The 26,731-nt window shown below is 39.6% G+C and overlaps 1 protein-coding gene across 2 annotated transcripts in view; it reads right to left on the reverse strand.

Annotated features, from left to right (window-relative positions):
• Window positions 1–8,743: 8,743 nt before the first annotated feature.
• The window catches only part of LOC139760436 (G kinase-anchoring protein 1-like), a 42,289-nt gene continuing 24,301 nt past the window's right edge, over window positions 8,744–26,731 (reverse strand). Inside the window, exons 5-7 of one of the 2 annotated variants that reach the window (XM_071683677.1) lie at window positions 22,896–23,036; window positions 17,324–17,491; window positions 8,744–9,191 (exon numbers count right to left, since the gene is read on the reverse strand). In XM_071683677.1, coding sequence (XP_071539778.1) covers window positions 9,150–9,191; window positions 17,324–17,491; window positions 22,896–23,036 — 351 coding nt within the window. In that variant the 3' untranslated portion in view covers window positions 8,744–9,149. Of the gene's footprint in view, window positions 9,192–16,500; window positions 16,543–17,323; window positions 17,492–22,895; window positions 23,037–26,731 lie in introns of those variants that run through there. The other variant, XM_071683681.1, reaches the window with a different exon arrangement.

Raw genomic sequence — 26,731 nt, forward strand, 5'->3', positions numbered from 1 at the left:
CAACATCACCACACACATATTGACCTATGGTCCTGCCCAGTGGAAGTAACCAGCTTTCTCAGTGCCACAAGAGCCCTATAGAAGGGGATCTTTGGGAAGTAAAGTACATACATATAGTATATTTTTCTTTCATTGTGGGGCAACATCACAAGCTCAGGAACTAAATCCTTATTTGGACACATCTGGTTTCTACATGACATGTATAAAGTATAATTTATTGCTGGTAAGAAATAAGATAAAACAACTGATTAAATTTATTCAACCCTATGGATAAACAGCAAAAACCTATTTTGTCTTACAAATCAAGTATCACAGGTATTAGCAGATAGCAGATTAATCTTAATTACTTTCAAATACTGAATCCTTTGAATTACAATATCCTGGATAAATATTACTTTATGTTAAAAATAATAGAAACCATTCACAAGTAATATAGATCTCTTCATATTCCTATGTTTATACCATTTGCTACCTTGAAAAGGAAGCATAACAATGCACTATTTTCCTATATTCATGAAAGCTAAAAAATCAACTGATTAACTGAATTCGTTCTACCTTCACAATCAGGCAACATCACATGTCCATAATACAAGGGAAAGTATTCCTCCATTAGTCCTTCCAACATCTGAGACAACTGAAATGTAGTTTTCCCTAAAGTTACAGTAGAGTGAGCAGCTGTAACTTCAGCATTCAGTCTGAATTAGAGTTGAAATAGAAAATGTTTATACTATTGTGTATAGAAAAAAAGTGTAGACATAAATGTTCCCACATACAAGTCTATATGCACGATTTTACTCATACAAACAAGTTATTTTAATTATGTCTTTGAGGAAAAATCCTTATCTTGCTCCTTCATTTCTTAACTTTAGAAAAGATAATACAGGAGAGAAGACTTTCTAACCTCAAAGTTCCAATCATCTTGGTCAATTTGTGTCACAATGGAGATACATTTGTAGTATTCTTTCTCCCCTATTATGAGATGTATATCTTTAGTATTTATTTATATTATCACTAATATGTCACTGCAACTCGATTATCATAAATCTTCACCTGTTACCACTTTCCCATCTGCTCTCTGCACAGATGCACTCATCTATTCACTTGTTCTAACACTATTCACCTCCTTAGTTTATCGACTTTGTGTTTTGCTGTGGAATCTATGCCCACCATTAACATGTAAATATACATTCTTATTCTCAATTATATGGTTCTCATCTCTGCACTATTTCAAGAAACCCACCAAATCTTGCTTAAATGAGAACTCTCTCAGTATCTCATCAGTAAGTTGTTTCAGGTGTAGTCCATACTTTAAATAAAAGTTTGATGGGGAAATTTTTTACTTTGTCACATTACCCCCTTATCAAGTGTTTCAATTACTCATGTTACAACTTACTGCCTGACTAACAGATCTCCAGAAACTTAACACCATTGCTAACCAGGATTCAATTACATACAGATAATTTCAAACATTTACTGTAAAATACCATATGACTTCCTATGATGAGAAATAAAATAACATTAAAAGATGTTATGAAGTTAGTTATGCTACCACCCAAGGACCCCTTTGATAAAGACTCCTGCTATTTTAAGATTGCACTCCACACAGAAGCAGAGTAAGGTAAGCTCCTTTTGGATGGGAATGTTCTCGATAACACTGCATTCCTTTCTGTCTGGTGACTGCCTGCTTATGGAGTTACCACCGACAGGTGGAACCTGGAAACATTAGTCAAGAGATTTGCAAGTATAAAAATAACCCAAGGATAATCCAGTACACACTTTGGTACAGTCATATGATTAAAAATGAAATATTTTTGGTAAACCCAAACAAATCCCATCTTGATTACAATAATACAGGTAGATGATCTACAGTCTAAATTCCTTAGAACCCAGCACTCTTCAGGTTTTTATTTTTTTTTAGATTATACAGTATATGCACATTTTACCAATGGGGTTTTGCAGTTTTTAATTATTATTCTTATATATGTCAATAAAATATTCAGAAAACCACTTGTGTTTACTCAAGATTCCTCCTTGTGTCTTCTTCGAACAAGTGTAATGTAGATTAATTCAGTGTTTTGTGATTATACAGATGAAGGGCTTGGGGTTGGATGCTTCTTGAAAACAAGTATGTGGGCAGAACAAGGGGAAAACCACAAAATAAACAAAAGTATAGAGTACTACTGCCTAGAATTCAGAGTTAAATCTTTAAATCTTAAATGCATAAACCTATGGATTTTGGATGTTTTTAGACTTTGGATATTCTGACTGGAAATCTTCAACTTGTTCTAAACATGACTCAACAAGCAAAATGGGTAAATTAAAGGTGAAGGTGAGTAATGTGACAGTTGAGGGTATAGTTGGTGTACAAGGGGTATTCAGTGTTATGAATGGAAATGGTGAAGAGCTTGTGGATTTGTGTGCTGAAAAAAGACTGGTGATTGGGAATACCTGGTTTAAAAAGAGATATACACAAGTACACATATGTGAGTGGGAGAAATGGCCAAAGGGTATAATTAGATTACAGGGTATTATTAGATTACATTTTGATTGATAGGCAAGGCGTGTAATAAGACAGACTTGGATGTTAATGTGCTGAGAGAGGCATCTGGTGGGATGTCTGATTAATATCTTGTGGAGGCGAAGGTGAAGATTTGTAGAGGTTTACAAAAAAGAAGACAGAATGTCTAGGAGAAGAGAGTAAGTGAGCTGGGAAAGAGCTTTGTGTGAGGAAATACCAAGAGAGATTGAGTGTAGAATGGCAAAAGGTGAGAGCAAATGACATTAGGAGAGTGGGTGAGGAATGGGATGTATTTAGGGAAACAGTGATGGCATGCACAAGAAATGCATATGGCATGAGAAAGGTGGGAGGTGGGCAGATTAGAAAGGGTAGTGAGTGATGGGATGAAGGAAATTTGTTAGTGAAAGATAAAAGAGAGGAGTCTGCACAACACTTGCAAGGAAGGAGTGAAAATGACTGGGAGATGTATAGGAGAAAGCAGCAGGAGGTCAAGATGAAAGTGCAAGGGTTGAAGAAGAGGCAAATGAGAGTTGGGGTGAAGGAGTATCATTAAACTTTAAGGAGAATAAAAAGATGTTTTGGGAGGAGGTAAATAACATACGTAAGACAAGAGAACAAATGGGAACATCAGTAAAGGGGGCAAGGGGGTAAGTGATTACAGGTAGTGGTGAAGTGAGGAGATAGAGTGAGTATTTTGAAGGCCTGTTGAATATTTTTGGTAACTGAGTGGCAGATATAAAGTATTTTGGCCAGGGTGGTGTGCAAAGTTAGAGAGTAATGGAGAGTGGTTCGGTGAAGAGAGAAGAGGTGGTGAAAGCCTTGTGGAAGATGAAAACCGGTAAGGCAGCAGGTTTGGATGGTACTGTAGCTGAATCTATGAAGAAAAGAGGTGGCTCTGTTGTTGATTGGTTAGTAAGGATACTCATGTATGTACGGATCATGATGAAGTGCCTGAGGATTGGCAGAATGTTTGTATGGAGCCACTATACAAAGGTAAAGAGGATAAAGGTGAGTGTTCAGACTACAAAGGCATAAGTTTGTTCAGTATTCCCAGAAAATTATAATGGAGGGTGATGAATGAGAGGACGAGGGCATGTACAGAACATCAGACTAGGGAGGAGCAAAGTGGTTTTAGAAGTGGTGGAGGATGTGTGGATAATGGGTTTAAAAATAAATGTGAGAAATACTTAGAAAAACAGATGGATTTGTACATAGCATTCATGGATCTGGATAAGGCATATGATAGGGTTGATAATAGAGATGCTTTGTGAAAGGTCTTAATGACATATGGTGAGGGAGGTAAGCTGCTAGAAGCAGTAAGAAATCTTCATAAAGGGTGTAAGGCATGTGTATAAGTAGAAAGAGAGGAGAGTGATTGGTTCCCAGTGAAGGTCAGTATGCGGCAGGGGTGTATGATGTCACCATGGTTGTTAATTTGTTTGTGGCTGGGGTGGTTAGGGAGGTAAATGCAAGAGTTCTGGAGAGAAAGACGAGAATGCACTCTGTTGGAGATGAGAGGGCCTAGGAAGTGAGTCAACTGTTGTTCATCTATGATACAGCACTGATGGCTGATTTGAGTGAGAAAGAGAAGTTGGTGACTGAGTTTGGAAAAGTGTGTGAAAGGAGAAAGTTAAGAGTAAATATGAATAAGAACAAGGTTATTAGGTTCAGTGGGGTTGAGGAACAAGTTGGGATGCAAGTTGGAATGGTGGAAGTAAAATGTTTTAGATATCTGGAAATGGACTTTGCAGCGAATGGAACCATGGAAGCGGAAGTGAGTCATACAGTGGGGGAGACAGCGAAGGTTCTGGGAACAATGAAGAATGTGTGGAAAGAGAGAACGTTATCTTGGAAAGCAAAAATGGGAACATTTGAATGAATAGTAGTTCCAACAATATTATATAGTTGTGAGGCATGGGCTGTAGATAGGGTGGTACGGAGGAGGGTGGATGTGTTGGAAATGAAATGTCTGAGGATAATATGTGGTGCAAGGTGGCTTGATGAGTAAGTAATGTAATGATAAGAGAGATGTGTGATAACAAACAGTGTTGTTGGGAGAGCAGAATAGAGTGTGTTGAAATGGTTTGGACTTATGAAGAGAATGAGTGAGGAAAAGCTGATAAAGAGGCGGAGGAAACAAGGAGAAGCAGAAGACCAAACAGATGGTGGAAGGATGGAGTGAAAAAATTTGAGCAATTGGGGCCTGAACATGCAGGAGGGTGAGAGGTGTGCAAGGGGCATAAAGTGAATTGGAACAATGTGGTGTTCTGGGGTTGACATGCTGTCAATGGACTCAAACGGGGCATGTGAAACTTCATGGGTAAACCATGGAAAGGTCTGTGGTGCCTGGATGTGGATAGGGAGCGGTGGTTTTGGTGCATTACACATGACAGCTAGAGAATGAATGTTAGCGAATGTGGCCTTTTTCTTTTTTCTTTTCCTAGAGCTACCTTCCCAACACAGGGGGAGGCAATGCTGTTTCCTGTCAGGCGGGGTGGTGCCAGAACTGGTTGAAGGCAAGTGAATACTAATAGGCACATGTGTATATATGTATATGTCTGTGTTTGTACATGTATGTGTATATGTTGATGTGTCTGTGCATGTATGTATATATGTGTGTATATGAATGGATGGGTATTTCTTTGTCTTTCCTGGCGCTACTACCTCACAGATGCAGGAAACAGCAATTAAGAGGGTGATTGAGAGGATGAAGGCATGTATACAGTGTCAGGCTGGGAGAAGCAGTGTGGTTTTAGAAGAGGTAGAGGATGTGTGGATCAGGTATTTGCTTTGAAGAATGTGAGAGAAATATTTAGAAAAACAGATGGATCTGTATGTAGCATTTATGGATCTCGAAAAGGCATATAATAGGGCTGATAAAGATGCTTTGTAGAAGGTCTTAAGAGTATAAGGTGGAGGAGGAAAGCTGCTAGAAGCAGTAAAAAGTTTTTGTCAAGGATGTAAGGCATGTGTACGAGTAGGAAGAGAGGAGAGTGATTGGTTACTAGTGAAGGTCAGTCTGTGGCAGGGGTCTGTGATGTCTCCATGGTTGTTTAAGTTGTTTATGGATGGGGTGGTTAGGGAGGTAACTGCTACAGGGTTTTGGAGAGAGGGGCGAGTATGCAGTCTATGGAGAGGGCCTGGAAGTGAGTCAGTTGTTGTTCACTGATGATACAGCTCTGATGGCTGATTCGAGTGAGAAACTGGAGAGGTTGGTGACTGAGTTTGGAAAAGTGTGTGAAAGGAGAAAGTTGAGAGTAAATGTGAAAAAGAGCAAGGTTACTAGTTTCAGTAGGGTTGAGGGACAAGTTAATTGGGAAGTAAGTTTAAATGCAAAAAAATTGGAGGAGATGAAGTGTTTTAGATATCTGGGAGTGGACTTAGCATCAAATGGAACCATGGAAGTGGAAGTGAGCCACAGGGTGAGGAAAAGGAGAAGGTTCTTAGAGCGATGAAGAGGGTGTGGGAGGGAAGACCATTATCTCGGAGCAAAAATGAGTATGTCTGAAGGAACAGTAGTTCTAACAAAGTTACATGGTTGCGAGACATGGGCTACAGATAGGGTTGTATGGAAGAAGGTAGATGTGTTAGAAATGAAATGTTTGAGGTTCATATGTGGTGTGAGGTGGTTTGATCAAGTAAGTAATGTAAGGGGAAGAGAGATGTGTGGAAATAAAGAGTATGGTTGAGAGAGCAGAAGAGAGTGTTTTGAAATGGTTTGGACATATGGAGAGAATGAGTGGGGAAAGATTGACAAAGATAATATATGTGTCAGAGATGGAGGGAACAAGAAGTGGGAGACCAAACTGGAGGTGGAAGGATGGAAGGATGCACCGAAATCACAGCTCCCTTTCCACATCCAGGTCCCACAAAACTTTCCATGGTTTACCCCAGACGCTTCACATGCTATGGTTCAATCCATTGACAGCACGTCAATCCCAGTATACCACGTAGTTCCAATTCACTTTATTCCTTGCATGCCTTTCACTTTTCCTGTATGTTCAGGCCCCTATCGCTCAAAGTCTTTTTCACTCCATCCTTCCACCACCAATTTGGTCTCCCACTTCTCCTCATTCCCTCTACCTCTAACACATATATCCTCTTTGTCAATCTTTCCTCACTCATTCTCTCCATGTGACCAAAGCTTTTCAACACACCCTCTTTTGCTCTCTCAACCTCACTTTTTATCACCATACATCTCTCTTACCCTTTCATTACTTATTCGATCAAACCACCTTACACCACATATTGTCCTCAAACATTTCATTTCCAACACATCCACCTTCCTCCACATGACCCTATCTATAGCCCATGTCTCCCAACCATATAACATTGTTGCAACCACTATTCCTTCAAACATACCCATTTTTGCTCCGAGATAATATTCTTGACTTCCACACATTCTTCAACACTCCCAGAACCTTCGCACCCTGTGACTCACTGGTGACTGAGTTTAGTAAGGTGTGTGAAAGAAGAAAGCTGAGAGTAAATGTGAATAAGAGCAATGTTATCTGGTACAATAGGGTTGAGGGACAAGTTGTTGTTCGCCGATGATACAGCTCTGATGGCTGATTCAAGTGAGAAACTGGAGAGGTTGGTGACAGTTTGGAAAAGTGTGTGAAAGGAGAAAGTTGAGAGTAAATGTGAAAAAGTGCAAGGTTATTAAGTTCAGTTGGGTTGAGAGACAAGTAAATTGGGATGTAAGTTTGAATGGAGAAAAATTGGAGGAAGTGAAGTGTTTTAGATATCTGGAAGTGGATTTGGCAGCGGATGGAACCATGGAAGCGAAAATGAGTCACAGGGTGAGGGAGGGGGCAAAGGTTCTGGGAGTGTTGAAGAATGCGTGGAAGGCGAGAGCATTATCTTGGGAAGCAAAAATGGGTATGTTTGAAGGAATAGTGGTTCCAACAATGTTATATGGTTGCGAGGCGTGGGCTATAGATAGGGTTGTGCGGAGGAGGGTGGGTGTGTTGGAAATGAGATGTTTGTGGACAATATATGGTGTGAGGTGGTTTGATTAAGTAATGAAAGGGTTAGAGAGATGTTTGGTAATAAAAAGAGTGTGGTAGGGAGAGCAGAAAAGGGTGTACTGAAATGGTTTGGTCACATGGAGAGAATGAGTGAGGAAAGATTGACAAAGAGGATGTGTGTGTCAGAGGTGGAGGGAACGAGAAGTGGGAGACCAAATTGGAGGTGGAAGGATGGAGTGAAAAAGATTTTGAGCAATCGGGGCCTGAACATACATGAGGGTGAGAGGTGTGCAAGGAATAGAGTGAATTGGAACGATGTGGTATACCAAGGTCGACATGCTGTCAATGGATTGAATCAGGGCATGTGAAGCGTCTGGGATAAACCATGGAAAGTTTTGGGGGGGCCTAGCTGTAGAAAGGGAGCTATGGTTTCGGTACATTACACACCTCACCTAGAGACTGAGTGTGAACGAATGTGGTCTTTGTTGTCTTTTCCTAGCGCTACCTTGCAAACGCACATGGAGGAGGGGGTGCCATTTCATGTGTGGCAGGGGTGGCAACGGGAAATGATGAAGGCAAAAAGTATGCATATCTAAACGTGTATATGTGTATATGTCTGTGTATGTATATGTATGTATACGTTAAAATGTATAGGTATATATATGTGCATGTGGGCATGTATGTATATACATGTGTATGTGGATGGGTTGGGCCATTCTTTTGTCTGTTTCCTTGCACTATCTCGCTAACATGGGAGACAGCAACAAAGTATAAAAGATAAAAAAATATATATGATGCTGTAAATTGTATAATCAACAAGAATTCAAAATTACTGCTGATGTTGCTCCAATAACACATCATAAATCTGGCTAAGAGAGTTATTTCATGAAACAAAGGAATGAAAGTTGAAGGGAGAAATGACAGAAAATAGCTCTTTCAGCTTCACGTTTTACAAAAGAGTAAGTTTTTGATAACTTTAATAGCCACTAAAACAAATTTGAGAAAATAGCAAAACTACTTTTCTTCCCATTCAAGGCTGTCTGTAATATGGTTTCACATACCAATACTATCTAAAAAAATAATCCTGAAACTGACTGCTGTCTACAGTAGAATAAGAAAACATAAAGTATAAAAGTATTTTCTTGGGAGAATATATACAACATTACAGATAAGCTAAGGCATAACAGATCCACACCAGTGTGTCATAAGTGCAACAACATTTTCAGAGAGTTCAGTAAGAAGGGAAATCCACAGCTAGTAAAGATATTTAATGTCTGGATAATCATGAAGTTTAACAACCAATTTATAACACATTCATAACATATTTGGTGTTCACTAAAGTACACAAAAAACATTACAAAAATTTGATTATCATCTGCTTCTCTTATGTGAATACTGAAAAAAGGGTTTGTAGAATACCACGGTTTATCAATTTTCCTCATAAAATATACATTTTATTGAATTAATCCCATACGAACTAATCGAATGTTCTAATACTTATTTGTACTCAACCATATATTTACTAAGTTTCTTAATGTTTCTGATACACTCCTCAGGATATTCATATGTGTAGAGAGAATTCTTAATATACATCAGAAAAGTGGAATTGATATAATTATCTAAAGCAATATAAAAACAACTGTACTTCCAAAACTTTCCCTTTAGTCCTTGTTAGAAGCTTCAGCATTTTGCTTTTTTCTACCCTGAAATACAAATTCAACACTTAAGTCATGTATTTCACTTTTATATAGAGATGTAATGTCACAATGTGAATACCTTACAAATATCTATGATGCTAGAAAATATCTTCTGTGGTTTCATAAGTGGTAGAGGATGTGTGGATCAGGTGTTTGCTTTGAAGAATGTATGTGAGAAATACTTAGAAAAGCATTTATGGATCTGGAGAAGGCATATGATAGAGTTGATAGAGATGCTCTGTGGAAGGTATTACGAATATATGGTGTGGGAGGCAAGTTGTTAGAAGCAGTGAAAAGTTTTTATTGAGAATGTAAGGCATGTGTACGTGTAGGAAGAGAGGAAAGTGGTTGGTTCTCAGTGAATGTAGGTTTGCGACAGGGGTGTGTGATGTCTCCACGGTTGTTTAATTTGTTTATGGATGGAGTTGTTAGGGAGGTGAATGCAAGAGTTTTGGAAAGAAGGGCAGGCATGCAGTCTGTTGTGGATGAGAGAGCTTGGGAATGAGATGTTTGAGGACAATATGTGGTGTGAGATGGTTTGATCGAGTAAGTAATGATAGGGTAAGAGAGATGTGTGGTAATAAAAAGAGTGTGGTTGAGAGAGCAGAGGAGGGTGTTTTGAAATGGTTTGGTCACATGGAGAGAATGAGTGAGGAAAGATTGATCAAGAGGATATATGTGTCAGAGGTGGAGGGAACGAGAAAAGTGGGAGACCAAATTGGAGGTGGAAAGATCGAGTGAAAAAGATTTTGAGTGATTGGGGCCTTAACATGCAGGAGGGTGAAAGGCGTGCATGGAATAGAGTGAATTGGAATGATGTGGTATACCGGGGTCGACGTGCTGTCAGTGGATTGAACCAGGGCAAGTGCAGCGTCTGAGGTAAACCATGGAAAGTTCTGTGGGGCCTGGATGTGGAAAGGGAGCTGTGGTTTCGGTGCATTATTACATGACAGCTAGAGACTGAGTGTGAACAAATGTGGCCTTTGTTGTCTTTTCCTAGCGCTACCTCGCGCACATTTGGGGGGAGGGGGTTGTTATTTCATGTGTGGTGGGGTGGCGATGGGAATGAATAAAGGCAGACAATATGAATTATATATATGTGTATATATGTATATGTCTGTGTGTGTATATATATATGTATACGTTGAGATGTATGGGTATGTATATTTGCGTGTGTTGACGTGTATGTATATACATGTGTATGTGGGTGGGTTGGGCCATTCTTTCGTCTGTTTCCTTGCGCTACCTCACTAACACAGGAGACAGCGACAAAGCAAAATAAATACAGTAAATACTTTTTTTTTCTATTTGCTTTGTCACTGTCTCCCGAATTAGCGAGGTAGCGCAAGGAAACAGATGAAAGAATGGCCCAATCCACCCACATACACATGTATATACATACACGTCCACACACACAAATATACATACCTATACATCTCAACGTATGCATATATTCCTATGAGTCCACGGGGAAAATGAAACACGAAAAGTTCCCAAGTACACTTTCGTGTAATAATCACATCATCAGGGGAGACACAAGAGAGAAATAAACAGTCAGTTGATATACATCGAAGAGACGAAGCTAGGACGCCATTTGGTAAACATGTGACTGTCCAATGTCACATGTTTACCAAATGGCATCCTAGCTTCGTCTCTTCGATGTATATCAACTGACTGTTATATTTCTCTCTTGTGTCTCCCCTGATGATGTGATTATTACACGAAAGTGCACTTGGGAACTTTTCGTGTTTCATTTTCCCCGTGGACTCATAGGAATATCTCGATCACGCACAAAATTGTGATCCTTTCCAGTATGCATATATACACACACAGGCATATACATATATACACATGTACATAATTCATACTGTCTGCCTTTATTCATTCCCATCGCCACCTCACCACACATGAAATAACAACCCTCTCCCCCCTCAGGTGTGCGACAACAAAGGCCCCATTCATTCACACTCAGTCTCTAGCTGTCATGTAATAATGCACAGAAACCACAGCTCCCTTTCCACATCCAGGCCCCACAGAACTTTCCATGGTTTACCCCAGACGCTTCACATGCCCTGGTTCAATCCATGACAGCACGTCGACCCCGGTATACCACATTGTTCCAATCCACTCTATTCCTTGCACGCCTTTCACCCTCCCGTATGTTCAATCTCCGATCACTCAAAACCTTTTTCACTCCACCTTTCCACCTCCAATTTGGTCTCCCACTTCTCCTCGTTCCCTCCACCTCTGACACATATATCCTCTTGGTCAGTCTTTCCTCACTCATTCTCTCCATGTGACCAAACCATTTCAAAACACCCTCTTCTGCTCTCTCAACCACACTCTTTTTATTACCACACATCTCTCTTACCCTATTATTACTTACTCGATCAAACCAACTCACACCACATATTGTCCTCAAACAAATCATTTCCAGCACATCCACCCTCCTCCACACAACTCTATCTATAGCCCATGCCACGCAACCATACAACAGTGTTGGAACCACTATTCCTTCAAACATACCCATTTTTGCTTTCCGAGAAAGTGTTCTTGACTTCCACATGTTCTTCAAGCCTCCCAGAATTTTCACCCCCTCCCCCACCCCATGATTCACTTCCGCTTCCATGGTTCCATCCGCTGCCAAATCCACTCCCAGATATCTAAAGCACTTCACTTCCTCCAGTTTTTCTCCATTCAAACTTACCTCCCAATTGACTTGACCCTCAACCCTACTGTACCTAATAACCTTGCTCTTATTCATATTTACTCTCAACTTTCTTCTTTCACACACTTTACCAAAGTCAATCACCAGCTTCTGCAGTTTCTCACACGAATCAGCCACCAGTGCTGTATCGTCAGCGAACAACAACTGACTCACTTCCCAAGGTCTCTCATCCACAACAGACTGCATACTTGCCCCTCTTTTCAAAACTCTTGCATTCACCTCCCTAACAACCCCATCCGTAAAGAAATTAAACCACCATGTAGACATCACACACCCCTGCCGCAAACCTACATTCACCGAGAACCAATCACTTTCCTCTCTTCCTACACATACACATGCCTTACATCCCCGATAAAAACTTTTCACTGCTTCTAACAACTTGCCTCCAACACCATATATTCTTAATACCTTCCACAGAGCATTTCTGTCAACTCTATCATATGCCTTCTCCAGATCCATAAATGCTACATACAAATCCATTTGCTTTTCTTCGTATTTCTCACATACATTCTTCAAAGCAAACACCTGATCCACACATCCTCTACCACTTCTGAAACCACACTGCTCTTCCCTAATCTGATGCTCTGTACATGCCTTCACCCTCTCAATCAATACCCTCCGATATAATTTCCCAGGAATACTCAACAAACTTATACCTGTGTAATTTGAGCACTGACCTTTGTACCCTTTGCCTTTGTACAATGGCACTATGCAAGTATTCTGCCAATCTTCAGGCACCTCACCATGAATCATACATACATTAAATAACCTTACCAACCAGTCAACAATACAGTCACCCCCTTTTTTAATAAATTCCACTGCAATACCATCCAAACCCGCTGCCTTGCCGGCTTTCATCTTCCACAAAGCTTTTACTACCTCTTCTCTCTTTACCAAATCATTTTCCCTAACCCTCTCACTTTGCACACCACCTCGACCAAAACACCCTATATCTGCCACTCTATCATCAAACACATTCAACAAACCTTCAAAATACTCACTCCATCTCCTCACATCACCACTACTTGTTATCAACTCCCCATTAGCCCCCTTCACTGAAGTTCCCATTTGTTCCCTTGTCTTACGCACTTTATTCACCTCCTTCCAAAACATCTTTTTATTCTCCCTAAAATTTAATGGTACTCTCTCACCCCAACTCTCATTTGCCATCTTTTTCACCTCTGGATCCATGGGAGCTGTACAAGAAGAGGATGAGTGATGAGGGAATGACTAAGAGCATATATGTGTTGTAAATGGAGGGAACAAAGATATGGGGAAAACTGGAATGAAAGATACTTTGAGTAAATGAGACCTGAACAGGCAGGAGGATGTGAGGCAAGCACGTCACTCCCTGTATACAGGGAGTGACGTGCTGTCAACCAGGGTATATGAAGTGGTCAGTGGAAACCTAGGAAAGGTCTGTATGGCTTGGCTGTGGATAGATTTCATTGCATTATATATGACAGCTAGAAAGTGAATGAGATACTGAGGCTACTATTCATCTGTTTTTGGTGCTACCTCACTAAGAGGGAAATGGCAAACAAATGCAAAGATTTATGAAAAATAAAAAAGTATGACTGATGACTGAAGTATATAAAATGGACTCCAGACCATTAGTTGGTGTACACCATTTGTAAAAAAGCTACATCTTTTTCCTTTCTATGTTAAAAGCTCCAAGCAGTTACAGCAAACCTCATCTCATCAAAAGCAGGCAAAAGATAAAGAAGAAAACAAAAAAATTAAAAGTTACTGATGGAAAACTTGTCTTTTAAACAGGATAAAAATTGGGGCCATTTTAACCATGGAAAGAAAAATTTATAAAGAACAGTCCTTTAATAAAACATACAAAATACCAAAGAAATAGAGAAAAAACGAATCAATAGCCCATGAATTTCTAAGGAAGTAGAAAGCTTGCTTTTTAGAAATGAAAAAGTTGCAATTGTTAAGAAACACATGATAAGGTAAAGTTCTGTTGCGCAGCAGAACAGAAAATGAAAAGGACATTGCAGAAACCCATTCTCATGTTGTAAAAGGCCACAATGATTATGTGACAGATTGGTTCTAAGTACTGTATCGTCTACCTTACGGTAAAGGCATACAAGCAACAAGCTCTCAGGAGTAGAAACCACAGAAATATCAGTAGAAGAAGGAAAGAGAATCATCAATGCAACGTAAAGAAAATGAATGCCATGTCAAGTGAAGAATGGTAAGAAACTAGACTGGTTTAGATTCCATAATTATGTACACAAAGCAAGAACCTTCCCTCAATACATGGACATATCATTCCCTTGCATAACTGTGTAACTGCTCAAGAAGTAAGAATTTTTGGCATCTGAAAAAGACTTCCAATCTTTTTAGGCAGGTTTGACTATTTGTGCAATGTGGGGGTTTTAAGATACATTACACATCTAAAGTGATATCAAGTATGAATATATTATGAGAAATCATCAAACCATCAAAATAGATGAAAAAAATTGAAGGGAATTTTTAAAGAATTAAATAGAAAATGGGTTCTAGGGCTCTTACACTTAATTTGGTTAAATTTGCCACTCTGTTAAATTCAACCCAAATCCAAGTTTAAAGGAGTAACAATGACAAAATGCACATTAAACAAAGGAAGATGGAGTGGACTTGAAAGAATTTAAGAAATACAGAGTTGAGCCATCAACAACATAATAAGACTGGATTATATGCTGCAGAAAGGTCACTCATAAAAAGAAGAAAAAGGGCAGGAGACAGGACTGAACCTTTAAGGACACTACCAAAGACAGGGAAAGGAGAGGTTAACCAATCAACAATAAAACTGGACCAACCACACAGGAAGGTTGATAGAAGAGAATGGGGAAGGAAAGCCCAAAGAGACCAGACTCCTATGCTATACTCCATCAAATGCTTCTGAGACATCAATTACCAAGACATAAAACTCTTTTGTCTCTCAAAAAGTATAACTCAACAACAGTACAGTAAATGCTTTAACATCAGGCTTTCACTAACCAGAAAGCTACTGTATCTGGAATTCTAATATCTTTCAACACAAAATGCCTACTGTGGTAACCAATTCCATAAGATACTATCATGCTGAGTCAAAATAAAAAAGCTTTTGCTAAGCAAAATAATATACTAAAACCTAAACAGGTTGAGTGTCCCTTATCCGAAATGCCTGGGACCAGAAGTATTTCAGATTTCGGATTTTCTTCGGATTTTACATATACATAATGCGATATGTGGAAAACAGGATGGTATAGAGAGGAACAGGTTAGAGCTAAGACATACCTCAACATTTCAACCATTCAACAGTCTTCCTCAGGAGATACTGATTCCTGCATTTCTGAGGACTGTTCCCCAGCAAGTGATGGTCACCTGGTTGAACACCTTGGCGTGTCACTCTCTGATTGGAGCGCTTGTCCTCCTACCTCCCTAGTTCACAGCGATCCCCATTGCCTGACGTGACCAGCAGATGAAGCCAGATCTTGTGTTAATGTTGTTCTTAATCCCTTCCTCTAGGTAAGCTCTCACACTGTCACTAAACAGTCAATGCCAAAGCAACTACAGGCAAATGACAAACCATCTTGTGATAGTGTGAGAGCTCACCTAGAGGAAGAGGTTAGGAACAACATTAACACAAGGTATGGGTTGATCTGCTCGTCATGTCAAGCAGCAGAGATTGCTGTGAACGGGTGGAGGCAGCAGGACAAGCGATCCAATCAGAGAGTGACATGCCAAGGCATTTGACCAGGTGACCATCACTTGCTGGGAACACAGTCCAGACGAATGCTGGAATCAACATCTGAGGAAGACCGTTGAACAGTTGACACATTGAAGTATGTCTCAGCTCTAACCTGTTTGTTTCCATACCATCCTGTTTTCCACATGTGTCATGATGGATAACAGATAATGAGATATCTTGGGGATGGGATCCAAGTCTAAACACAAAATCCATTTATGTTTCATGAACAACTTATACACATAGCCTGAAGGTAAAGTATATAATATTTTCAAAAGATTTTGCATATAAAACAAAGTTTCTGTAACACTGAACCAATGGAAAGCTAAGCTGTCAACGTCAGCTGCCCATGTGGACAATCTATGTTCGTTTGGCATCACCATTCCATACTCTGAATTTATCTTTTTCTTTTCTTTTAAGCTATTCGCCATTTCCCGCATTAGCGAGGTAGCGTTAAGAACAGAGGACTGGGCCTTTGTGGAAATATCCTCACCTGGCCCTCCTCTGTTCCTTCGTTTGGAAAATTAAAAAAAAACGAGAGGGGAGGATTTCCAGCCTCCCGCTCCCTCCCCTTTTAGTCGCCTTCTACGACACGCAGGGAATACGTGGGAAGTATTCTTAATCCCCTATCCCCAGGGATATCTGAATTTATATGCTACTGATAAGCAATCATTTTTCTTACACTTATACACACGGCAAAGAATAAGCAGAAAACACAGAAGAATGCATGCAGGTCAGTTGGTGATGAAGGTTTGTAACATACTGGTGCCAACAGAGCGTCAGAGCTCAGCATGGGTAAGTGAGGTCAGATATGGAATTTTCCACCTGTAACATCATGTCACCACTCAAAAAGTTTAGGATTTTGGAGCATTTCAATTTCAGTTTTTTGGATTAGGGTGCTCAACCTGAATTACCATAGAGCAATTAGACACTACACCAAATAAAGTGTTCAAAGTAAAATGAGCTGAAAATACACCTGTTTCGGGTCTTATGCTGATGGGTTTATGCAGTTTATTTTTTCCAACCTTACTAATGCTTAAAACTGTCATTATTATAAGAAGGTAAATGGTGTTCAGGAAAATAACATCTGTAACCAGCACATTCTAATGCTGGACATTGCCTATCTCTAATACATGCTGGATAACAAAGCCTTTCCTGTAACACAGCAAAAAGCCATCACCAGTGAATCTTGCTTTACTAAAAACCATACTGGTAACCAAAGAAGAAACTGTGAAATTCAAGATGTCTACGAAAATGGGAGGTTGGAGGAACTCAAAAGGTTTCAGAGATATCAGGATGGACACTCTGGTCTCTCATGAATGTATAAGAAAAAAATAATAAATCTGACCTGAGTACTGGACTGATGTCACATCCCCACAGAAATGGCATATAACAAATGGCACTATGTATAAACATTTGTAAAAGGTTATCTCATCTCAAAACATTCCTCCCAGAATGAGAACACCATAAACCTTCATATATGCCTGACATTCTAACATAGCCAGCCTAATGATCACTGCATTATCTTCCCTATTAAAAGGCCCTCATGATAAGTGAACAATAGGTATGATTATATCAAATCATAAACAAACAGTAATCTCTAAGGATATGAACCAAACAAAATGTGTAAGATGAGATATTAATCAAACTAAAATCATATGAAACTATCAAGGATAAGCCACTTACATGTGATTTTTTAAGTTCAAGGGTAAGATGATTGACTTTAGACCTTTCTTGCTCCAGCTGAGCAGAAAGGTTTGATACTTCCTGTGTGAGTTCCTCCCGCACTTTGGTCATTCTTTCTAGCTCCATTACTAATTCAGCTATGCTTTTCATTTCACCAGAACATATGACCTGCAAAGCAGTAGAACCTCTTTTAAGTCATGATGACTTAAATCTATGTGATAAAATTACCTCAAGGAATGTCATTCATAAGTGTAATCAAGAACTTATCACCAATATTTATCAATCCAAGTAAAGATGTTGATATAAAGAGCATGACACATACATTACCAACCCTACAATATTTAACACAAAGTCCTTTCTTTTGGTCACAATAACTACTTTCCACATGAAAGTATATTACATGTTCTCAAACAGAAAAGAAGAGAGAATATTGGGGTGAAGAGAGTGGTGAGAGTAAGTGAGCTTCGAAAGGAGACCTGTGTGAGGAAGTACCAGGAGAGATTGAGTGTAGAATGGAAAAAGGTGAGAGCAAATGACGTAAGGGGAATGAGGGAGGAATGGGATGTATTTAGGGAAGCAGTGATGGATTGTGCAAAAGATGCTTGTGGCATGATAAAGGTGAGAGGTAGGCAGATTAGAAAGGGTAGTGAGTGGTGGGATGAAGAAGTAAGATTATTAGTGAAAGAGAAGAGAGAGGCGTTTGGACGATTTCTGCAGGGAAGTAGTGCGAATGACAGGAAGGTGTATAAAAGAAAGAGGCAAGAGGTCAAGAGAATGGTGCAAGAGGTGAAAAAGAGGGCAAATGAGAGTTGGGTGAGAGAGTATCATCAAATTCTAGGGAGAATAAAAAGATGTTCTGGAAGGAGGTAAATAAAGTGCGTAAAACATGGGAACAAATGGGAACATCAGTGAAGGGGCTAATGGGGAGGTGATAACAAGAAGTGGTGATGTGAGAAGGAGATGAAGTGAGTATATTGAAGGTTTGTTGAATGTGTTTGATGATAGAGTGGCAGATATACGGTGTTTTGGTCGGGGTGGTGTGCAAAGTGAGAGGGTTAAGGAGAATGATTTGGTAAACAGAGAAGAGGTAGTAAAAGCTTTGCGGAAGATGAAAGCTGGCAAGGCAGTGGGTTTGGATGGTATTGCAGTAGAATTTATTAAAAAAGGGGGTGGCTGTATTGTTGACTGATTGGTAAGGTTATGAATTTATTAAAAAAAGGGGGTGACTGTATTGTTGACTGGTTGGTAAGGTTATGTAATGTATGTATGACTCATGGTGAGGTGCCAGAGGATTGGAGGAATGCTTGCATAGTGCCATTATACAAAGGCAAAGGGGATAAGAGTGAGTGCTCAAATTACAGAGGTATAAGTTTGCTGAGTATTCTTGGGAAATTGTATGGGAGGGTATTGATTGAGAGGGTGAAGGCATGTACAAAGCACCAGATCGGGGAAGAGCAGTGTGGTTTCAGAAGTGGCAGAGGATGTGTGGATCAGGTGTTTGCTTTGAAGAATGTATGTGAGAAATACTTAGAAAAGCAAATGGATTTGTATGTAGTATTTATGGATCTGGAGAAGGCATATGATAGAGTTGATAGAGATGCTCTGTGGAAGGTATTAAAAATATATGGTGTGGGGGGCAAGTTGTTAGAAACAGTGAAAAGTTTTTATCGAGGATGTAAGGCATGTGTACATGTAGGAAGAGAGGAAAGTGATTGGTTCTCAGTATATGTTCGTTTGTGGCAGGAGTGTGTGATGTCTTCATGGTTGTTTAATTTGTTTATGGATGGGGTTGTTAGGGAGATGAACGCAAGAGTTTTGGAAAGAGGGGCAAGTATGCAGGCTGTTGTGGATTAGAGAGCTTGGGAAGCGAGTCAGTTGTTGTTCCCTGATGATACAGTGTTGGTGGCTGATTCGAGTGAGAAACTGCAGAAACTGGTGACTGAGTTTGGTAAAGTGTGTGAAAGAAGAAAGCTGAGAATAAAAGTGAATAAAAGCAAGGTTATTAGGTACAGTAGGGTTGAGGGTCATGTCAACTGGGAGGTAAGTTTGAATGACGAAAAACTGGAGTAAGTGAAGTGTTTTAGATATCTGGGAGTGGATTTGGCAGCGGATGGAACCATGGAAGCGGAAGTAAATCATACGGTGGGGGAGGGGGCGAAAGTTCTGGGAGCGTTGAAGAATGTGTGGAAGTCGAGAACATTATCTTGGAAAGCATAAATGGGTATGTTTGAAGGAATAGTGGTTCCAACAATGTTATATGGTTGCGAGGCGTGGGCTATAGATAGAGCTGTGTAGAGGAGATGTGCTGGAAATGAGATGTTTGAGGACAATATGTGGTGTGAGGTGGTTTGATCGAGTAAGTAATAATAGGGTAAGAAAGATGTGTGGTAATAAAAAGTGTGTGGTTGAGAGAGTAGAAGAGGGAGTTTTGAAATGGTTTCGTCACATAGAGACAATGAGAGAGGAAAGATTGACCAAGAGGACATATGTGTCAGAGGTGGAGGGAACGAGAAGAAGTGGGAGACCAAATTGGAGGTGGAAAGATGGAGTGAAAAAGATTTTGAATGATTGGGGCCTGAGCATGCAGGAGGGTGAAAGGCATGCAAGGAATAGAGTGAACTGGAACGATGTGGTATACCGGGGTCGACGTGCTGTCAATGGAAGCGTCTGGGGTAAACCATGGAAAGTTCTGTGGGGCCTGGATGTGGAAAGGGAGCTGTGGTTCCAGTGCATTATACATGACAGCTAGAGACTGAGTGTGAAGGAATGAGGCGTTTGTTGTCTTTTCCTAGCGCTACCTTGCGCACATGCGGGGGGTGGGGGGGTGGGGGGTATTTCATGTGTGGCGGAGTGGCAATGGGAATGAATAAAGGCAGACAGTATGAATTATGTACATGTGTATATATGTGTATGTCTGTGTGTGTGTATATATATGTATACATTGAGATGTATAGGTATGTATATTTGCAGTGTGGACGTGTATGTATATACATGTGTATGTGGGTGGGTTGGGTCATTCTTTCGTCTGTTTCCTTGTGCTACCTCGCTAACGAGGGAGACAGTGACAAAGCAAAATGAATAAATAAATATACTGTGTGTGTATATATATGTATACGTTGAGATGTATTAATATGCATATTTGCGTGTGTGGAAGTGTATGCATATACATGTGTATGTGGGTGGGTTGGGCCATTCTTTCATCTGTTTCCTTGCGCTATCTCGCTAACGCGGGAGACAGTGACAAAGTAAATAATGATAGAAAAAAAAAATATCTTTACATGCCAAGTATTTGACTGTGTAATCACTCCCAATTGTTGCATGACTTGGCCTACTATTTATCAAAGTCTTACTGATAGTGTTATTGTACTGGAAAGCAACATTACAAGCACTGTTTTTTAGAACATGTCTTAGATTAGGTAAGTTGGGAGAATAGGGCAACACTAAACATTTAGACTCATCCTTATTTGTCACATTTTTGTTACAAGAAACATAAAATGTCTTCCTAGTTTTTCAGTAATCTCTGTTTACAAAATAAAGATACTTCTTATATGACTACATTCGTCTACCAGGCCTATGGGATCACATAACCGTAGTGCTCTTAAAAACAATGACATAACTACAGACATTTTCATAGAAGAATCAAGTACTGAAAATAATGAATATAGCTCTCAGAGTTGGTTGGCTATCTGTAGATTTTAAAGGACAAATGATCAGATTCTCTAGTTGTCAATACATCAAGAAGGGAAGTTTGCCTACTTTTTCCCATTCAGTCTTGAATTTGATGGTGAGGTGGATGTTATCTAATTCATTGAAGAGGACATCACAATCATGGGAGCATGGCCAAAAGGACCACACATCTCCACCTATCTAAACCAGACTTTTGGATGATTATTGATTGAAATTACAATTTCAGTCTCAAAATATCCCATGAACAAGTTACTAAGAATAGGACTAAGAGGGTTTCCATGGCAAGACCAAGTCTGTCTATAAAAATTACCTTCATCATCTTGGAAAACATTATAGGAAATACAAAGCCCTACTAAGTCAATGAAAGTTTTTATGGGCAGGGGCAAGGCAAGACAGATTGAGCAATTTCCTCCTTTAAATATATGATGGTTTTACTAATGGGTATTTTAGTGAAAAGGGAATTCACATCAAAGTTAAAGTAATCATTAATGAAACCATCATATATTTAAGGAGGAAACTGCCCAATCTCAGTCTTGCCTTGCCCCTTCCCTTTTCACTAAAGTACCCATTAATAAAACCATCACATATTTAGGGATGAAAAGATATGTGTAAAAAGTGAATTATTAGGACTGCTTTTTCTATGACACATGGTTCTAATATGGCTAAATGTCATGCTATACTGCCAACACTGTTCCAAATACACAAACCAGATTTGGAAATAAGGCCCCTTTGAGTGATTGTATTACATGTAACAACTGCGTTAACATAAGCACTTTCTGGATATGCTAACAGGTAATCAGTCTTCCAAGAAAAGCAAGAAGTGGCCAAAAGATGAACATTTCTCCAAATTTTTGTGGATACAGGAGATGGAGAACTCAAGTTAAATTTGAAAAGGATTCACATGAAGAGACAGATGGAGAAAGGTAGATACAAAATGAGTCAAGCTTAATCTTACATTTATAATATAGCATTATCCAAAAGGTTTTTGTGTCACAGTGATTATGTTAAACATGATAATATTAACAAAATCTTATCTCAACTCCATACAAACTAATGTCATCTTATAATGTACCTTACTATAATGTGGTCATACCTCTCTGGGTAACTTAATCCTTTAGATGCTTAAACCATACTAACAAAAACTCTGATAATGATATTTTTTAAAAGTTGGCTGTCTATCTATATATCTGATGCCTGTTTGCTTCTGGAACTCCCTCAAGAGGGCTGACCTCGGCAATAAAGTCTCCATAATTAGTGAACTCCACTGCTGCTTCTCAACCTTTAATTCCTCACCCTTAATAGGCCACTGGCAGAGGGCAAGTCTAGCACAGTGTACAGGCTACTACTTAATGTTCCTACAGACTACTTCTACCTAATGCTCCTCCCTAATGTTCCTACTTACTACTTAGTATTTCTACCTAATGCTCATACCTAAATGTTCCTACTTACAACCTCTATCTATTGCCCCTACCATTTTGCCAAAAGACAGGGCAAGCACTTAATGCTTATCACAGGAAAATCTTGAGTGAGTTAAGTGTTGTCAAGAGATGTGTGTGATAGGGAGGGATTGTAGGTTTGCGGACAAAACACCAGTAGTCCACATGTGGGTGAAGTGGAAAGAAAAGACAGTTACCTGGGTCACAGGAGTGCACTTGACATCCACTAATGTGCTACAGCTCACTTTTTCTTTAACCTATTTGCCAATTCCACTTTCCAAAGAAGCATCATGAACAAACAAACGATAGCATGAACTTGCACAGAGATCATAAAATTCAAGAAAATATCTTCATATGATACTGGATTGTGTTATTCTACCATCCATAATCAAGGATCTTATGGTAATCCCTCACAACAATCAAACAGCATAATCAATACCAAAACTTACCTCACACAGTTTTTTATTTCTACCTTTGACTGACTTGATTTCACTCTTCAGAGAATCAACTTCTAGTCTCAGAGCCTGAATCTCAAACTCTTGCTTTTCTAACTCAGCTTCGTACTGAGACACACGAATTTCTTGGCTGTACTGAGGAGAAAATAAATACTATAAATGCATTTACTCCCTTCTAGCTATTATGTTTTGTATCAGAAAGTGACAGCTGAACATGATAAAGTATGCATAAGAACAAAGATAATTTTTCTGGGATCTTCCTCTGAAACATCTCCAGCCCCAAACAATACATTCACTGCAACCTGTTCATCTCTCATTTTGGTCTGTCTCTTCTCTTTACAACTTCAACTAGACTCCCGCACAAATCCATAAACTTTCTTCTACCTTAAGTTCAACATGTTTTTACAATCTTCAATGACTCTCATACATTAATTATTCAAATAACTTCTTTACAATGCATATCTTTCTCATTTCCATTATTTACTCAATTTACCCCACTAATTTCAACTGTGTTACATAAGATCTTCATTTCTCCTGGTCTTATTGTATTCTTGACCTGTCTGAACTCTGGAACACTTTAGTTTAAAATCAAAATACGAAAGTCAGGCATGCATTCCATCATGAAGGCTTCTTGTATACTTTACACTCAATTCTTCCTACTACACTGGAGCTCTTTCTGCAACTCTAATTCTTCTCCCTGGCTTTTCTACCATCATCCTCACTAATCATCACTCCTACATACCTCAACTCATTTCCAACTTTTAATTTTTCTCCATTCATATCCATACTAAAGTGAGTCTGTCCATGTCTTTAAACACAAGAATCTTGATCTTAAATTCTTTCACTTTCGCCATCCTCCTTTTACACTTACCATGAACTTACAAGAGCTCTCTTTCTACTCTATCAAGATTCAGCTGTATAATTAAACACCTAATCTCATAAATCCCCATCCATAAAAATAATAAATGACCAAGGTGACATTAAACAGCCTTGCTGCACTCCCCCATTCAGAAAAGTCTTCCATGCATGCCTTATAAAGTTTAAATATCAATGAGCTCTTTTCTTTCAATGTATTTATATTTATCTAATCATTTATCATACTTTGTTGCTGTCTCCCACGTTAGCGAGGTTGTGCAAGGAAACAGACAAAAGAATGGCCCAACCCATCCACAGTGGGAAACCAAATTGGAGGTGGAAAGATGGAGTGAAAAAGATTTTGAGTGATTGGGGCCTGAACATGCAGGAGGGTAAAAGGCATGCAAGGAATAGAGTGAATTGGAACGATGTGGTATACTAGGGTTGACGTGCTGTCAATGGATTGAACTAGGGCATGTGAAGCGTCTGGGGTAAACCATGGAAAGTTTTGTGGGGCATGGATGTGGAAAGGGAGCTGTGGTTTTAGTGCATTATACATGAGAGCTATAGACTGAGTGTGAACGAATGTGGCCTTTGAGTCTTTTCCTAGCGCTACCTCACGCACATGCGGGGGAAGGGGGTTGTCACTTCATGTGTGGTGGGGTGGGGACAGGAATGAATAAGGACAGACAGTATGAATTATGTACATGTGTATATATGTATATATCTGTGTGTGTATATACATGCATACGTTGAGATGTATAGGTATGTATATGTGTTTGTGTGGACGTGTATGTATATACATGTGTAGGTGGGTGGGTTGGGCCGTTCTTTCATCTGTTTCCTTGTGCTACCTCGCTAACGCAGGAAACAGTGACAAAGTATAATAAATAAATAAACATACACAGACATAAGACACATATACACATAGCAAGGTAGTGCTAGGAATAGACAACAAAGGCCACATTCTTTAACATTCAGTCTCTAGCTGTCATGTATAATGCACCGAAAATACAGCTCCCTTACCATATCCAAGCCCCACAAAACTTACTATGGTTTACCACAGATGCTTCACATGTGTACCACATTGTTCCAATTCACTCTATTCCTTGAACACCTTTCATCCTCCTGCATGTTCAGGCCCCGATCACTCAAAATCTTTATCACTCCATCCTTCCACCTCCAATTTGGTCTCCCACTTCTCCTCATTCCCTCCACCTCTGACACACATATATATATATCCTCTTTGTCAATCTTTCCTCACTCATTCTCTCCATGTGACCAAACCATTTCAATATTCCCTCTTCTGCTCTCTCAACCACACTTTTTAATTCCACACATCTCTCTTACCCTTTCATTACTTACTCAATCAAACCACCTCACACCACATATTGTCCTCAAACATCTCATTTCCAACACATTCACCCTTCTCTACACAACTCTATCTATAGCCCACGCCTCGCAACCATACAACATTGTTGGAACCTCTATTCCTTCAAACACAACCATTTTTGCTTTCCGAGATAATGTTCTCACCTTCCAAACATTTTTCAACACTCCCAGAACTTTCGCCCCCTCCCCCACCCTGTGATTCAATTCTGCTTTCGTGGTTCCATCCACTGCCAAATCCACTCCTAGATATCTAAAACACTTCACTTCCTCCAATTTTTCTCCATTTAAACTTACCTCCCAATTGCTTGTCCCTCAACCCTACTGTACATAATAAGCTTGCTCTTACTCAGATTTACTCTCAGCTTTCTTCTTTCACACACTTTACCAAACTCAGTCACCAGCTTCTGCAGTTTCTCACACAAATCAGCCATCAGCGCTGTATCATCAGCGAACAACACCTGACTCACTTCCCAAGCCCTCTCATCCACAACAGACTGCATACTTGCCCCTCTCTCCAAAACTCTTGCATTCACCTCCCTAACAAACCCATCCATAAACAAACCCACACTCATTGAGGACCAATCACTTTCTTCCTACTCGTACACATGCCTTGCATCCTCGATAAAAACTTTTCACTTCTTCAAGCAACTTGCCTACTACACCATATATTCTTAATACCTTCCACAGAGCATCTCTATCATCTGCCTTCTCTAGATCCATAAATGCTATATACAAATCCATTTGCTTTTCTAAGTATTTCTCACAAACATTCTTCAAAGCAAACACCTGATCCACACATCCTCTGCCACTTCTGAAACCACACTGCTCTTCCCAAATCTGATGCTCTGTACATGCATTCATCCCCTCAATCAATACCCTCCCATATAATTTCCCAGGAATACTCAACAAACCCATACCTCTGTAATTTGAGCATTCACCTTTATCCCCTTTGCCTTTGTACAATGGCACTATGCATGCATTCCACCAATCCTCAGGCACTTCACCATGAGCCATACATACACTGAATATCCTCAACAACCAGTCAACAACACAGTCACCCCCTTTTTTAATCAATTCTAATGCAATATCATCCAAACCTGTTGCCTTGCCAGCTTTCATCTTCTGTAAAGCTTTCACTACCTCTTCTCTATTTACCAAACATTCTCACTGACCCTCTCACTTTGCACATCACCTCGACCAAAACACCCTATATCTACCACTCTATAACATAACAAATTAACAAACCTTCAAAATACTCACTTTATCTCCTTCTCACATCAACACTACTTATTATTACCTCCCCATTAGCCCCCTTCACTGACGTTCCCATTTTTTCTCTTGTTTTACGCACTTTATTTACCTCCTTCCAAAACATCTTTTTATTCTCCCTAAAATTTAATGATACTCTCTCACCCCAACTCTCATTTGCCCTCTTTTTCACTTTTTGTACCTTTCTCTTGCACTTCCTCCCTCTTTCTTTTATACATCTCCCAGTCATTTGCACTATTTCCCTGCAAAAATCATCCAAACGCCTCTCTATTCTCTTTCACTAATAATCTTACTTCTTCATCCCACCACTCACT

Source organism: Panulirus ornatus, chromosome 3, assembly GCF_036320965.1.
Source record: "Panulirus ornatus isolate Po-2019 chromosome 3, ASM3632096v1, whole genome shotgun sequence".
Classification (NCBI taxonomy): Eukaryota; Metazoa; Arthropoda; class Malacostraca; order Decapoda; family Palinuridae; genus Panulirus; species Panulirus ornatus.